This window comes from Littorina saxatilis, linkage group LG17, assembly GCF_037325665.1.
Source record: "Littorina saxatilis isolate snail1 linkage group LG17, US_GU_Lsax_2.0, whole genome shotgun sequence".
NCBI lineage: Eukaryota > Metazoa > Mollusca > Gastropoda > Littorinimorpha > Littorinidae > Littorina > Littorina saxatilis.
The window spans coordinates 59,491,167-59,507,767 of NC_090261.1; the positions used below are offsets into that span (position 1 = coordinate 59,491,167).

Consider the following 16,601-nt stretch of genomic DNA (forward strand, 5'->3'; position numbering starts at 1 on the left):
TGTACCGGTTGCTTCCGGTTCTAGCACTTGTCAGTGATAAACAAGATGTTTCCGCTATTCTCCGCTCTTTGAGCGCTCAGGTTTCCTCCCTTTCAGCAGAGCTTTCGTCGACTAGGGCAGAATTTTTGTCTTTGCCTCTGGGTGTCGGCGATACGCGTTCCCTGGCCAGGGTGTGTGTCCCTCCCTCGGCTACAGTGACGTCGGCCGATGTGCATGCTGCATTCGATGCGGGCGACGGAGTCTCTCTTCTGCGTACTCAGGCCTCTTCTGGTGTTCGGCCTGACTATGTTCAAGGTATTTATCCTTCGTCAGTAGCTGGGTTCTCCGGCCAACGCGAAGGGCGTATCCTGGAGGAAGTAGCTCCAGCCGATGGCCGGGCAAGGAGTGAAAGTTCCGATCCCCTGGCTACACCGTTCCGCACGTGCGGGAGGCTGGTACAGGGTAGGAGCCCAGATACGCGTTCGGTCTTGGATCAAACAGGGGATTTGCTACCGTCGGCAGCCTTCGCATTGTACGGGGCCGGATCGTCACAGCATTCCCCGCTTCCCCCCAGGGGGCAGGAAGCAGTCCCTAGGGGGGCACCGCTTGGGTATAAAATCCCTCGGGTGTCTTCCTTTCTGGTTGACGCTTCGTCTGGCTATCACAGCCACGGCGATAGTGTACTTCCGGGTTGCACGGAAGTGCGGGACTATGATTCGGAATTCGGTGCTTCCGCTCAGGATGATGAAGACACCAACTTCCGTGTACCGTCCAAGCTTCCGATAGCGTTGGGTTTCGCAGCGGAAGTTGCCTCACGGTATTTTGAGGAAGGTGTGGCAACACTGACAGGTTTGTCTGCCCCACCTCCTTCCACCTTGGGAGATTTCCACTCAGAGAAAGACGTGAAACAGCAGTTCCGTTTCCGATAGTCTCCCTCGGTGGCTTACGAGTTGTCCAGAGTGCTGGCTGGTGGACAATCTGGTAGTGCTCGCACAGTTCCTCTGTTGACGGCGCACAGTCGGGCCCCTGTTTCAGCTCAGCCTTGGCTCGCTTCTGCGAGCCTCTCCACGCCATTGCCTCATGGTACGGCGAAGAGATTCGGCCTTCCGGCCAACCCAGTTAACCTCATTGAGTCGTTTGCCTTGCCGCGCGCTACGCTTCTGGTCACTCCGGAACTAGCAGCTCTTCGGCAAGATGCCTATAGCAGGGACAGGGCCGTTCCTTATACGGAGTACGCCCTCTTGTCTCTGGAGGAAACTGGCAGGCGTTTGTTGGAGCTATCCTCTCTCTCGGAGACGTTGCAAAGATCTCTTTCTAGATCTATCGCTTCGTCTCTTGACCCTTTTCAGTTTTGTGACGATGCTGTGGTTAAGGATGTCACGACTCTGTTAGCCACTTTGGCTAAGGTGTCTTCTGAACAAATGAGTTTGTCAGCGCGCCTTTACGCTCATTCTGTTCACGCTCGCAGGTCTGCGTTCCACACGGGTTTAGGATTCAACACAAAGTTACCATTGAGTCTCTGAAGTCCTCTCTTTTTGTTGAGGGTTCTCTGCTGGGGCAGCCGTCCTTTGATGTTCTCTGTAAGGAGACGCAGGACGCAAGAGACATGGCCATAGCACAGATTGCTCACCATGGTCTTTCCCACCAGAACAAAAGTCAGGGTCCTCCTAAGTCTCAGACCTCTTCGTCAAATAGGGGCAAGGCGCAGCGACAAGGTCCTTCTTCTCGGGGCAGGGGCGGTGGTGCCCCTTATCCGAAGAAGGGTCCGTCGTTCAGGAAATCTCGGGGGTCGGGGCGCAAGCCCCACCCCCAATGATGCGTCCCCGAACCACTCGTTCCCACAGCCCCCACCCCTTTGGTGGCGGGCGGCCCCTCCCGGGCCCTGCTAGGCTGGTTGCAGTCCGTGAACAGCCAGTGGATTGTGGGCATTGTGCGTTCGGGGTTCAGGCTACTCTGGTTGGACGGCAAGGCTCCGTTAACGAGAGTACCCCCCTCTTTTCAGTTTCCCAGAAAACAGGGAGAACTGGTTCAGCCAAGATCGGGCGTCCATCACGAGAACCCCCAATCGCTGAGGCTTCACGCCTGGATACTGTTTGGGTCTCTCTGCGGCGCTCAGGCGCCTCAGATTCCACTTTAGATTTTGTAGAGAGAGTCCACTGGCTCCATCATTGGCTCTGAGCTTCAGCCTCTCAGCACTCGATTCCCGAGTGTGGCGCTGAAGAAGCTGAGCATGATCCGCTCTGACGACCGCCACCCTCTGCACCAGGCGCTCGGATCGTGCGAGCCCACGCGTGAGTCATCACGCCGTTTGAGGTGCTGGCGGGCCAGGACGAACCGGATGAGGGACTCGTTCCTCCCGATGGCTGTACGACTCTACAACCAGTCCCTGTGAATGTGACAGTATGCTAGATAGACTTGAGTGCTGTAAAATGTGACTGTGAGGACTATGGGTGATGTGAACTGTGATGTGAGGACTATGGGTGATGTGAACTGTGACTGCGGAAGGACAATGAGTGCTGTGAACTGTGACTTGGAGGACTATGGGTGATGTTTAGTAGGTGTGAGCGATGGTAGAGTAGAGGACGTGTGATTGGCGGGGGGGGGGGGGGGGGGGGGTAAGAGTGGAATGTTGACGTCTGTTTACTTTGTATGATGGGGGGGGGGGGGGGGGGGGGGTTATGTTGTAATGTAATGTATGATGATGTACTATGTGTTGATTGCGCATGTATGGGGGTTATGATGTAATGTATATGTATGATGATGTATTCTGTGTCGATTGTGAATGTATGGTGGGGTGGGGGGGTATGATGTAATTTAATGTACGATGATATATTTGGTGTTTGATAGTGTATGATTGTTTGTTAGTTGTAGATTATAGTACGATGTTTGATGTTGTAATGTTTGTGCGTGTGTTATAATGCAATATGTTATGATGTAATGTGTGATGATGTATTCGGTGTTTGATAGTGGATGTATGCTTGTTAGTTGTAGATCTAGTACGATGTTTGAGGCTGTAATGTTGGTGCGGGTGTCATATGTAGCCGTACGAGGGTTCCAGTGTGTGAGTTGTGCATGGCCGGGCGCTAGAGTGCTGCATGAATAAGTGCATGTGGAGTTGTATGGCTGGGTGAATTGTGGGTTGCGTACGTCCGAGGGGCACATGTAGCCTGTGTGTCTGAAGTAGTGGGTATGTGTGCGTAAGGGTGTGTTGATATTGAACTTCAGTTGTTGCTTTGTAAATGTCTATGTATCAGTGTATTATGTCTTGCCACACACATGCCAAATTTCCTTGTATTGATGAGGACAATAAAATTTCTTGTATCTTGTATCTTGTATATTCCTCCCACTGGTCAGCTTGGGTAAAGTGGTGTTCTGGGAATGGCGTTAATCCTACGTCTCCCCGTTCCATGCAGGTTGCCAACCACCTTTCATGGTTGGCTGCTCAGGGCATATCTCCTTCTTCCTTGAGGGTTCGGAGATTTGCCATCTCGTCTACGTTGAAACAGTTAGGCCATTGCATTAACCTAGGCGGTGTTATTGCTAGCATCCTCAAGGGCGCAGCTATAGGTTCCTCGAGGTCAAAGTCTCCTTTACCCTCTTGGGATCTGTTTCTGGTTCTTGAATTTCTCGCCTCACGGGATTTTGAGCCTTTGCAGGCTGCAAGTTTGGCTAACTTGACGCGCAAAGCTTTGTTTTTGGTGTTGCTAGCTACTGCCCGTAGAGGCAGTGAGGTTCATGCCCTTTCAGGTCTGGCTAAGGACATTTCTTTTGAAAGTGATGGTTCACTTACCTTAAGATTCAGACCGGAATTTCTCGCTAAGAATCAAAACCCTGGTCTAGCCTCCCCCATTGTTCAGATTCCTCCCTTGAGTAGAATCCTTGCTCCAGGTGACCCGGACTTGGTTAACTGTCCAATTAGAGCTCTTAACAGTTATTTAGCTCGCACAACGCCCATCAGGTCTAGAGATTAAAAATTGCTCTTTATCTCCATGAACGCGATAAGGAGTAAGGACGTGTCTCGGGTAACCTTGGCTAGATGGATTGCTACGCTAATTAAACAAGCGTACGCATGGTGGCACAGACAGGAGGGGGTTGGACATTCTGTTCTTCCTCTGACTTCTGCAAGAGCACTTGAAGCCAGGGCGTGGGCCTCTTCGCTGGCAGTTCTTCGCTCAGGAAGGCTGGCTGAAGTCCTGGATGCTGCATACTGGAGATCGCAGGACATCTTTATAAATTACTACCTGCGAGATATCGCCAGTACGAGACAGGACGGCAGTAATTCCCTACCAGGCCTGGTAGCGGCGGGCCAAGTCTTGCCCGCTGTTTGAAGTGAGTGTTTTTTCCCTCCACCTTTATTAGCAATCTGCTATATGTGAGTTGGGTTAAGATATGTAATTTAATCAAAAATTTTAGTGGTAAAGTTTCATTTGATTAATATACTTACCCAACTCACATAGTTAATTCCCTCCCTCCTTCCCCGCTAGTGGGGTTTGTTCTAAAAAAAAAAGAGGGAAGTTTTTCTGCGCTTTCGGGCGAATGAATTCAATATGGTGGCAAGGTCAGGAAGTCACGTGACTTTGTCCTGTTTATGGGTCAAGGTAGCTCTTTTTTTTTAGAGTTGCCTCCCTTGTTACCAAGGTGATGCGATGCAGCGTTCTAGCACTAGACTGAAGTAAATTGCTATATATATGTGAGTTGGGTAAGTCTATTAATCAAATGAAAATTTACTACTAAAATTTTCGATTATCATCATCATCACTTGAGTCATTGTCATCGTCATTGTCACTTTTTCAGGCTGGCGCTGCTGGACGAAGTTTTGATTGTGCAGACGAAGAAGAATCGTGAAGAGATGGAACACGACAACTCTGGACAGACAGATATCATTTACAGCTATCATAACGCTATCGGCACATATGGTAAATACACTGGAACCGGCCTATTAAGATCTAAAAAATGGATAAAATCGGGTCTGAAAAATGAAGGGTTTTTAAAATGGGTGTAAATTTGCAGAGGTTGTAAACAGGGAGGGAATCTTACAATTGGGGGGGGGGGGGGGGGGGGTGGGTCTTGATGCCCACTCTAAGACCAACAAAAACCTGAGAAAAGAAGGTCTCACAAGAAGAGGAGTGTAAAATGGAGGCAAATTTAATACAGTTATGAACAGAAAATCCAAGAATGTATTCCCTTCACACATGCTGAGGATTATCATATTTAATTATTGCTGCACTGTGTTCTTTATTGTAGTTGACCTGTCACAGAATGTTGTTTAGAAGAAACCTGCTTTTTAAGACCTCCCTAAAGCTGAGAAAATCTTTAATAAAAACAATTGTCGCAGTTTTGTGACACTTTCCAGGGTAAGGTAATTTAATACCAGTTAATGCTGATGTTTTTAAATTGTTTAGATATTGCTTTTTAGCATGTTATGTTTTAAAAAATTATCATTTCAGTTCCTTCGTCTTCTTACCTGTTCGCTTCTTTTAGACGTCCACTCCTTTAGCATGTGCGAATGCCCCAATATATAAATTCATTTACCCCCATGGCATTGAAAGTAACTCTGTCAATTTAAAAACTTGAAAAAATCATAGCAAAGAAAATTAAGTACTGCAAGTATTCCGAAATAATAAATGCTCCAACATCTCAGGAAGCCAGTAGACATGGAAACGAATATGTGTCCTAGTAATAATAAATAATAAGAGAATTTATATCGCGCACATATCTCACCACAAGGCGACTCAAGGCGCACAGTACGAAATATGAGAGAGCCCTGAAATGCAGCCGCTCGGCGCAGAAGGGACAGCACTCTATATTTCGGGGGAAGCATGCTGGGTATTTTCGTGTTTCTATAACCCACCAAACTCTGACATGGATTACAGGATCTTTTCCGTGCGCACTTGGTCTTGTGCTTGCGTGTACACACGAAGGGGGTTAAGTCACTAGCAGGTACGTCTGCACATAAGTTGACCTGGGAGATCTGAAAAATCTCCACTTTTAACCCACCAGGCGTCATAGGTATGTAGCAGCCTTGTGTTTCAGGGAACTACATTTGGGAGCTCCAGCGGACAGTATTGGGCGCTCTGAGGGAAAAAGGGTTAACATACATGTACTAGAGTTTAAGATGCTTGATACAACTCGAAAGGATGAAAAAAATTCTTGAAAGCTTCTGTCTAAGAACAACAAAATAACATTATGATGGAAAAAGAATGTGACATAACAGTAACATAACAACTCTGATTTTACGATACACTTTCAGAGCATTGTGTGTTCATGGAAATAGCCTTATGCCTATCAGGACAATGATTTTACGATACACTTTCAGAGCATCGTGTGTTCATGGAAATAGCCTATGCCTATCAGGACAAGTACAAGTTTGTCGTCAGCACAGAACAGAGCACCATTGTTGGTCTTCAGTAAGTTTCTGTGCCCGTGTGTCTGTATTTGTGCTTTTGTGTGTGTGTCTGTGTCTGTGTGTCTATGTGTGTGTGTGTGTGTGTGTTTCCATGTGTGTTTGTATCTTTGTGTGTTTGTATCTTTGTGTGTTTGTATCTTTGTCTGTGTGAGGGATGGAAGAAGGCGACGCCAGTTTTTACATAATTTCTTTGAAGAAGGAATACAGGAAGGGTTTAGTAAAGGCATAGTCCTTCCTGTGTAAATGATGCAGCTCACCATTTAGATCTGGCCAGGGTTTTACACTGGATAAGGCCAGCCCTCCACTTGGACACATACCTTCTGCGTTCGTGGGCTGAAACTCCCACGTACACTCGTGTTTTTGCACGAGTGTAATTTTACGTGTATGACCGTTTTTACCCCGCCATTTAGGCAGCCATACGCCGCTTTCAGAGGAAGCATGCTGGGTATTTTCGTGTTTCTGTAACCCACCGAACTCTGACATGGATTACAGGATCTTTTCCGTGCGCACTTAGTCTTGTGCTTGCGTGTACACTCGAAGGGGGATAAGCCACTAAGCAGGTCTGCACATAAGTTGACCTGGGAGATAGGAAAAATCTCCACACTTAACCCACCAGGCGGCCGCGGCCGGGATTCGAACCCTCGACCTTCCGATTAAGAGGCCGACGTCTTTCCACCCCGCCACAGCGCCCGTCTCATACATGTACCAAAATCCACAGCCTGCCTGATTTCTGCGCAGAGTGGGGATTATTTTAATCCATTAATTTCTTAAAAAGGCCAAGAGGAGATGAAAGAATTAACACCGCATAAACATAAAAACTGTGCAGATGGTAAAGCAAACATAGAATAGAGTTGGAGTCATTTGAATTGTGTATTGTGTACGTGATTGTGTTTCCATTTATTCAAAGTTCTAATTGTGTATAGTTGCTGTAATTAAGATTATTATATTTAAGATTGTAAGGCGCTATATACCCTTATTATTATTATTATTATTATTATTATTATTATTATTATTATTATTATTATTATTATCATTATTATTATTATTATTTACAGAGATGAATTTGAATAATGTGGAACATCTAACGTACATTGTAGAGCATCACGTAAAGGGAATAATGTTATTACTCGCTTGGTTCAAAGAAATGATTTTGAATAATTATGAACACCCAACATCGTAGAGAATCATGTAAAAGGAATAACGTTATTTCTTTCTTGGTTGACAGAGATGCAGAATTAGTCTCAGAAAACTCGGTTGTGGCCATGTGGGTGCTGTACTGTCGCGAGAAATACAGCGCTGCCACGGGTTGCCGCAGTGTCAACTACAGGGGGGAGTTCAACTTGCTGTCATTGGCCACTTTCTTCAGGCAGCTCAACTGGCCCAAAGTGGTGAGAATAAAAAAAATTAAAAAACCCATCATGGCAGTGTGGAAAACAAAAGAAGAACACACACACAAATATGCATGATTATTAATTTACGCAAACACACACGCTGGGCATGCACACAGAGGCGCGCACTCTCTCTCCTTTTTACACACACACACACCATGCATGCAGGCATGCACGCACACACATACACACGCCCACACACACACACTCAGGGGTTGGCAATAGACCCTTTCGGTATTCCAAGAACCTTCGAAGCATAGCAAAGCATGTGGTACAGCTATCTTGTTGGAGCTGCGAAAGCTGAGGTTAGAAGTTCTTGCGACGTTCAAAGCCTAACAAAGAGCGTGTCTCACGGATATCTCGCGAGAGCTGCTCAGATACCGAAAAGGTCTATTGTGTCAAGGGACACTATCCATGCTATCAAAGAATCATGAGCACATTCTCCAGGGTTAGTCTGATATATCCGTTCACCAAAAAGTTCTTTTTAGGAAAGGAGCACTTTGGTTAAATCAAATCATTGACTGCCTGAGAAATGTGATGACTAAATCAGATACAAAGTTATAACATACAAAACATTTTTGTTTTTTTGAAACAAGCTAAAAAGTGAGAAAATGGTGTTAAGGGAAGCAATAAGCTGGCTGAAAGTCACAAGGCAATTTACAGCTGTTGTCTCCCTTGTTCAAATGTATGCTTGTTGTTGATTGTCATGAGAAGGTAGTCATACATACATACAGTCAAGTGGTTATAAACAAAGACTAGTGGGTAACAGCATGTGTCATTTATCTAGATATATTTAAGAGTTTTTCTGACGCAGTTTTCTCAATGATTTAAATTTCTGTTGAGGTCAAGTCAGCCATGAATTTTTAAGCAGCAATCTGGGCAGTCACTGCAAGATAATAATAATAATAATAATAATAAATGAGCATTTATATAGCGCAACATCATAACTTTACAATTATGCTCTCTGCGCTTGACACATTTAAAATTAAAACACAGTTATACAAGCATTTACATCTACATTCATAGTCAACAACGCTTAATTAAAAGCATACACCATCAAACATACATTACAAAAGATTCTTCCACTAACCAAGTAATAAAAACATGAATAAAATAGGTAGTGAAAAACAAGGAAATACCAGCTGAATACCCTTAATCAAACAGAACATGTCATCAACAATACTGATGTTTACATACATTATCACTAACACAACAAATACACTACATGTAGCCTACTGATGGACTGAGAAAACAAAATCAGGGGTTGTATTTCTTGAAGAGGTGCGTTTTAAGTGCTCGTTTGAATGCTTGGGGTGACTGAGAGTGGCGGATGTGAAAGGGGAGAGAATTCCATTGTGTGGGTGCGCAGAAAGTAAACGTGCGTTGTCCGTATGTTTTGGTTTTGGTGTGTGGAATGGTAAGGATGCGACAGTCAGAAGAGGCACGGAGTTGTCTTGCTGGAGAATAGACGGTGAGGAGTTCAGAGAAGTAAGCAGGAGACGAGCCAGAAAAGAAGTTAAAGCAGAGGGTGGACAGTTTGTAGTCAATGCGGGCTTGAATAGGTAACCAGTGCAGTGTGTGAAGAAGTGGTGTTGCGTGATCTCATTTTCGTGCTTTGAGAATGAGGCGTGCTGCCGAGTTTTGGACTTTTTGTAGTTTATGCAGGAGGTACAGAGGACAGCCAGAGAGAAGAGAGTTGCAGTAGTCAAGTTTAGAAAGAACAAAGGCACAGACAAGAGTGTTAGTAGTTGTTTGAGAGGAGAGTGTGTGGCGAATGGTGCTGATCTTACGAAGCTCAAAATAAGCTGCTCTACAGACTAAAGATATATGTTTGTTAAGGGTCATGTCAGATGAAAGGGTGAATCCAAGGTTTCTAGCTGATGGTGAGAAAAGAATGTCGGTGTTGCCTATTTGAACAGAAACAGGTTGGGGAGAGGGAAATGTAGTGTTCTTTTTGCACAGTAAGACTTCAGTTTTATCATCATTCAGCTAATAAGTTTGTTATCGACCATCCAAGATTTAACATCAGTGATGCATGTCTGAATGGTCTGGATGGCGGAATGTGTCTCTGCAGGGGGACTGGGTTTATACAGCTGGGTGTCATCAGCAAAAGACTGATTTAAAACAGAATGGTTTTGAATCAGTGTGGAGAGGGGCTTAGTGTACATGATTCTTCTTCTTCTTCTGCGTTCGTGGGCTGAAACTCCCACGTACACTCGTGGTTTTTTTGGTTTTTTGCACGAGTGGAATTTTACGTGTATGACCGTTTTTTACCCCGCCATTTAGGCAGCCATACGCCGTTTTTGGAGGAAGCATGCTGGGTATTTTTGTGTTTCTATAACCCACCTAACTCTGACATGGATTACAGGATCTTTTTCGTGCGCACTTGGTCTTGTGCTTGCGTGTACACATGGGGGTGTTCGGACACCGAGGAGAGTCTGCACACAAAATTGACTCTGAGAAATAAATCACTCGCCGAACGTTGGGACGAACTCACGCTGACAGCGGCCAACTGGATACAAATCCAGCGCGCTACCGACTGAGCTACATCCCTGCCCGAATGTACATGATGAAAAGGATGGGACTGAGTACTGAACCTTGAGGAACGCCGGAAGAAAGTGGGGCTGGAGCAGACATCTGGCCATTGACAAGCATAGCCTGAGTCCTGCCAATGAGATAGGACTCAAGCCATGCTAGCGGTGGACCGGAGATGCCGTACAGAGTCTGAAGTCGATGGAGAAGCGTGACATGGTCAATCGTGTCGAACGCTGCAGAAAGGTCAAGTAGGGTAAGCACTGACACATCACCACCATCCAGAGCAGACAGAATGTCACTGATTACTTTAAGTAGGGCTGTTTCAGTACAGTGAGAAAGGCGATAAGCGGACTGAGAGTGCGAGATCAAAGCAACCATCCAAAGTTTTAGATTTAGTGGTCAGCATGTTTACGCTTCTATTTTGATGTGTTCATTAGGCAGAATTTAAGGCTGACTCCAACCAGTGTGAGGAGGCGCAGGAAACACCATGCATCTACATTTTCCACTCTGAAGCCACCAAGGACAAAGTGCAAGAGGTGGTAGATTCTCTCCAGTTTGATGTGCATGGGATGGCCGGCCTTTTTGTTCAACAGATGTGAGTCTGAACTTCTTTTTGCTTGAAACATATTAAATTTTTATTCATAAAAAGACCAAACAATACTACACTCACGTGTTTGACGAAGACGATACGTATAACACAGCACAACGTTTTGACCACTGGGGTCTTCCTCAGGCAGATAATACCATAGACATATTTTATTCAGTAAATATGGGGTAATTTTACTGCACCCTTTGGAACCACATGTTAGCTATGCTTATATTAATTAGATACGATACCGATACATGCACAGCCTGGTGGTGACCTTTCCATTAATGTTCTACTGCTGATATGTGGTAGTCACCGAGACAAACTTTGTTCTCAAAATTCTTAATTATTTCGGCGGGAGACATGCAGGAGAAGTGACGGAATTTGTACGTGATATATTCTGCCTTTGATGACAGCTAGAATCAAACATGTTTCATGTTCCCATTATAAAACGTCAGTAGATGAGTCTCTCCATGTAGATAATGTTCTCCTTCTTTTGTTTGTTACAGGGAGTTGATGGACGGTCAAACTGACCCTCAACTTGACATCGCAAAAATAGGAGTGAGTAAAAGACACTAACATCGCTGCATTTTGATCTTTCTGGGTTTCTGAGATGCATGACAATTGCTTTCAACCAAACAGAACTGTGTGAGAAAAGGGATGGAATGAACGCTTCTGCTTGAGTTGTTGTTGTTTTTATCCCATGTGTACTCATGTTTTGTGTTTTTTTAGTTTTTTATTCACACAACACACACACACACACACACACACACACACACACACACACACACACACACACACACACACACACACACACACACACACACACACACACACACACACACACACACACACACACACACACACACACACAACACACACACACACACACACACACACACACACACACACAAACACAAACACACACACACATAAGTTATGTCATTTGGTTCCACATGTACAAGAAAGGTTGTTCATTGTACACAATTATTCTTGCAGGGGGAACAAGTGGCTTTTAAGCAGGACTGGACGCTAGAAAACATTGAAGCGTTCATATCTTTCCACATCTTTTCCGTGTCTGACAAAGAACATGAAGAAGTTACCATGGAAACCGAGGGTAACAATGAAAGCAGTAAGAGTACACTTCAGTTGTTTCCCCTCTAATTGTGTGTTTGTGTGTGTGTGTGTGTGTTTATGTGTGTGTGTTTGTGTGTGTGTGTGTGTGTGTGTGTTTGTGTGTGTGTGTGTGTGCGTCGGCCTGTGTGTGTGTGTTTGTGGGGAGGGTTGGTGTCAGTGCATGTATATTTATGTACATTTAATTTGTCAGCACATATACAGTTTGTTTGCTTGCTTATTTCTATGATACGGTTTTTTTCTGATAGCTATTTTTTTCAAGTTGAAAGGAAGCTTAACAGGATATTCTTTTCAGCTTATACCAGCCATATGTAAGAAGAGTACAGTACAATGCTTTGCCATTCAGTATTGTTAACTGTGTCAAAAGCTGTAACATAAAGAACTAATCAATTTGATTTTTTTTAACTTTTCTGTTTTCTCAACAACGAAGCTCTTGTAAACATGTGAAATATCTTTTCTTATTGCAATAAGAGACCCAGAATCCTACCTCTGAACTATTCCCTTGGCTGCCTTGCAGTGATGTCAAAAATGTGTTTGCTTTCAGTTGACAGTATAGACGACATGGTGGTGCATGTTGCATATGAGATGCGAAGGACAATCGGCAAAGCTCCCACCATTCCTGCTCTCACCGACAAGACGTTCTACCCCACTGTGACGGGAAGGAAGCTTACCATCGTCCTTTTCTACATTACTTGTGAGATTTTTGTTTGGGCTTTATACGTTATTTGTACAGTGGTACCTGCTATGTGAGTGATGAGTGGACACCTTCTGGATTCCCTTTGTCTATTTTCTCTACCAAAATAGACCTGTCATGACAGGCCACCTGCAATGTAGGGACACTTTTAACTGGTCCCAAGGGTGTCCTTTCATCACAGGTACCACTGTAACACGTTCTCGTGGAACAATGACTGTCTTAATCTGAACGTTTTACATATATCATAATTATTTTGTTCTGTTTTTTTACAGAAGAAAAAATTCCTGTATCAATCTGTTTTAGTTAGAATTCTTAATTATGATTGAAAGTACAAAATCATACACTTTGTTGAGGAACCTTTTAAGACCTAGACAAATCTGAGACAATACGGGCAGGGATGTAGCTCAGTCGGTAGCGCGCTGGATTTGTATCCAGTTGGCCGCTGTCAGCGTGAGTTCGTCCCCACGTTCGGCGAGAGATTTATTTCTCAGAGTCAACTTTGTGTGCAGACTCTCCTCGGTGTCCGAACACCCCCGTGTGTACACGCAAGCACAAGACCAAGTGCGCACGAAAAAGATCCTGTAATCCATGTCAGAGTTCGGTGGGTTATAGAAACACGAAAATACCCAGCATGCCTCCTCCAAAAGCGGCGTATGGCTGCCTAAATGGCGGGGGAAAAACGGTCATACACGTAAAAGCCGTGGGAGTTTCAGCCCATGAACGAACAAACAATCTGAGAAAATAAGGTCTTGAAAAGGAGGAATTCTTTAAAATGGGGGTCAAACTTACAGAGGTTATGAACAGTAAGCCTGCAAACACAAGGTCTCAAAAGGGAGGGAGTCTTAAATTGGGGGGGGGGGGGGGGGGGGGGGTCTTAAAAGGGGGGTTCCACTGTATTTCTGAAAATTGTTCCCGTGTTTCAGTTGATTCTCAGAGCATGCTGTTCCTGGGCCCGTACCAAGAAGCCAAGCAGGCCACGCTGAAGGAAGGAGAGGACCCCTCAGCTCATCCACTCATGCGCATGGACTGTTTCGACTGGACCGATATCTGTGCCAAGGAGAACATCACCACCTACCCCATGATCTATATCTACAGAGACGGCGGCAAGCGACAGCAGTACCGACACGCTTTTGACAAGGATGTGCTGGCTCGTACGGTGTCGCTGTGAGTGAAATTGCGTTCGGTTTGGGCAGATATTTTTATTTGTGAATTTTTTTAACGATTATTTTTGTATGGCGTTTGGAACTATGCGCCATATGAATACCCTTATTATTATTATTACATTATTATATTTGTAGCTGATTGTGTTTAGCAAGTTTGGGATTTAGCAGGAACACTTTTTGATCTTCTTGACCTTTACAGAGCTTTAGAAATGATGACTGCTTGTCAGAAAAAAACAGTGGCATAAGCCTTTTAAAAACTACAAACATCTTGAATAATTCCTCTTCCATTGACATGAATTATTCCTGGCATAGACCCCGGAAGATGGAATATGGCTGCCTAAAGGATGGGGCAGTAAACGTAAAAGATGTAAAAGTCTACCACAGAAAATACGAGTGTAGCCCACGAAAGCAGTACAAAAGGATTCCTGGCATACGTAAATAGCTATGTTTGCACATGGGTTATTATTTTGCCAACCGTACCCCAGGCTACAAGCTGAGCAGCCCCTGATGCTGAAGAACGAGGAAGAAGTGGAAGCGTTTGTGAAGGGTCGTTTCCCTGATGACAGGCACCAGATGGTGGACAACCTTGTCCTTCTCAACCCCTCCAAGTCTCAGAAAGGTAAGAGACGGGCAGTGTTCATTTGAACTGGAAATTTCCGTTATTTTACTGGTGAAAATGTGAAACTCCCAGAAGTCAATTTTGAGCCAGACATCAGGACTGGTTATATAGAACTGCTTTTGTCAGTATTATTTTTAATCTAAGAAATCAAGGAAAATAAGCGCTTTAAATATATCCAAGAGAAAAATTGTTAGAGTTATGTGGGACCAACCTCCTGGCATATTAGAGAATGACAAGCATTGTAATGAACATGTCACTTTCGGATGGGAAAATTGAATGGAAAGAAGAAAGGAGATTTGTGTGTGTTGAAGTTTTAAAGTCAGCTGATCAGGGGTTATTTTCATTGCAGAGGTTAAAGCTTTCAAAGAAGCAGCCAGGGCTCTTGAAACGCAGATGCTGTTTGCGATTGTCAGTCCTGGTGTAAATGCGAAGACGTAAGTAAAATTATATTTTTATTTGTCGGGTTTTTCTAATGTTCAAAAATCTGTGCTTATTTCAAGTTGTTGTTTTGTGTACATTTTCACTTGGTGTTTACACCTAAGTGTTAATGCGTATGCACATTAATTTGAAGATGAACACTTTCTCTTGACCTTGCAATATGTGATGGGGTGATGCAGTAGTCCCCCTTGTCGCAGGCAGTTGCCTCCCATTGATGGATTGTCTCCCTGCCAAAGCGTGGACTATTTATAGTAGCTCAAAGCTTTTGGTACATTGGAAGACAGCACACCAATGAGATGTGGAGTAGCTGTTTGTGATGGGGTCTGGCTACTGTTGTCACCTTGTATGCTCCTGGGAACTTTTGCGTACCCATGGCAGTATTATAGGGCTATTAAATTAGCTCTAAAATTCTCAATCCTGTTTGACTGGCCTTTGACTCCAAAGGTGGTTGTTGTGCTTTGATCCTGCACCTGGTAACAACAGCATTATAAATACATTTTTCTGGTTTGCTTAAATTCAGTCGTTACGATTGAACTTCAAAGTGCATAAAATAGAACCTTCTTTTTAAAAATATTTTTGCTGCATTGATAAATTGATTTTGCTCAATTGATTGATTGATTAATGGATTAATGAATTAATGGATTAATTTGTTTATTGTGAGCAGCCATCCAGTTGGATCAGTGTTGCATGTACGACTGAACGATGAGTACCAGCCTACTGAAACCTTGTCAGAAAATCTAAACGCGCAATCCATCCAAGACTTCCTGCTGAAAGGACAGTTTAATCTTCTGGTAATGATATGCTTGTTTAAAAAAAAAAATCATACATTTGATTAATCTTGATTGAATGATTTGTGTGTGTGTGTGTGTGTGTGTATGTGTGTGTGTGTGTGTGTGTGTGTGTGTGTGTGTGTGTGTGTGTGTGTGTAAAACATGTTATGGTGAATGCATGTGTGTGTAGGTATCTATCTTTCTGTAAATTCGTAGTTCATGTTAAGTATAAATATTTTTAATTTAAGGAGAGATGGGGGTATCTGTGCGCGCGTGTGATAATATAACAGTGACTGGGATGAAATTTTGTTCGTTTCACTCCCTCAGGAGCGAGGAGGAAGGTTCTGCATTACTTTTGTTTGTTTGTTTGCTTAACGCCCAGCCGACCACGAAGGGCCATATCAGGGCGGTTGCATTACTTTTACTTGCTGCTGTTGTCTATACATAGAATGCTGACTAGGTTTTAGATACAGTGGAACTCCCCTTTTAGTTTTAGAAAATAAAAGAAGAAAAAAAGAAAATTGGGTCTAAAAGATTGGAGTCTTAAATAGGGTTAAATATACAGACTTTATGAACACAAAATCGGAGAAAACACGGTCTTACAAGGGAAGGGGTCTTAAATCCGGAGTGTTAAAAGGGGGGTTCCACTGTACTGATAAAGTCACTTGCACATATACAAATTGCATGCTAATTTTGGGTGTGTTTTTCTTCCAGCCCGAGCTGACTCATTTGAACTTTCCGGCACTGTATGCCAGAAAACAGCCATTTGGGATCCTGTTCTATGAGTCTGGTTCAGAGGATGCCTCCTCTCAGCTGCTGACTATTGGCAACATCATCAAGACAAACAAAGCACCGGGCATTATCTTCTGTAAAATGTATGTACATTTTG

General features: G+C 44.0%; 1 protein-coding gene across 3 annotated transcripts in view; it reads left to right on the forward strand.

Moving 5' to 3' along the window:
• LOC138951865 (thioredoxin domain-containing protein 16-like) overlaps nt 1-16,601 on the forward strand; it is a 40,470-nt gene that overhangs the window by 11,437 nt on the left and 12,432 nt on the right. For all 3 annotated transcript variants that reach the window (XM_070323424.1, XM_070323422.1, XM_070323423.1), the window contains exons 6-17: nt 4,774-4,895; nt 6,296-6,386; nt 7,611-7,773; nt 10,746-10,903; nt 11,404-11,455; nt 11,894-12,026; nt 12,573-12,722; nt 13,646-13,886; nt 14,371-14,504; nt 14,854-14,938; nt 15,607-15,733; nt 16,427-16,587. In XM_070323424.1, the coding sequence (XP_070179525.1) occupies nt 4,774-4,895; nt 6,296-6,386; nt 7,611-7,773; nt 10,746-10,903; nt 11,404-11,455; nt 11,894-12,026; nt 12,573-12,722; nt 13,646-13,886; nt 14,371-14,504; nt 14,854-14,938; nt 15,607-15,733; nt 16,427-16,587 (1,617 nt within the window). The remainder of the gene's footprint in view (nt 1-4,773; nt 4,896-6,295; nt 6,387-7,610; nt 7,774-10,745; nt 10,904-11,403; nt 11,456-11,893; nt 12,027-12,572; nt 12,723-13,645; nt 13,887-14,370; nt 14,505-14,853; nt 14,939-15,606; nt 15,734-16,426; nt 16,588-16,601) is intronic.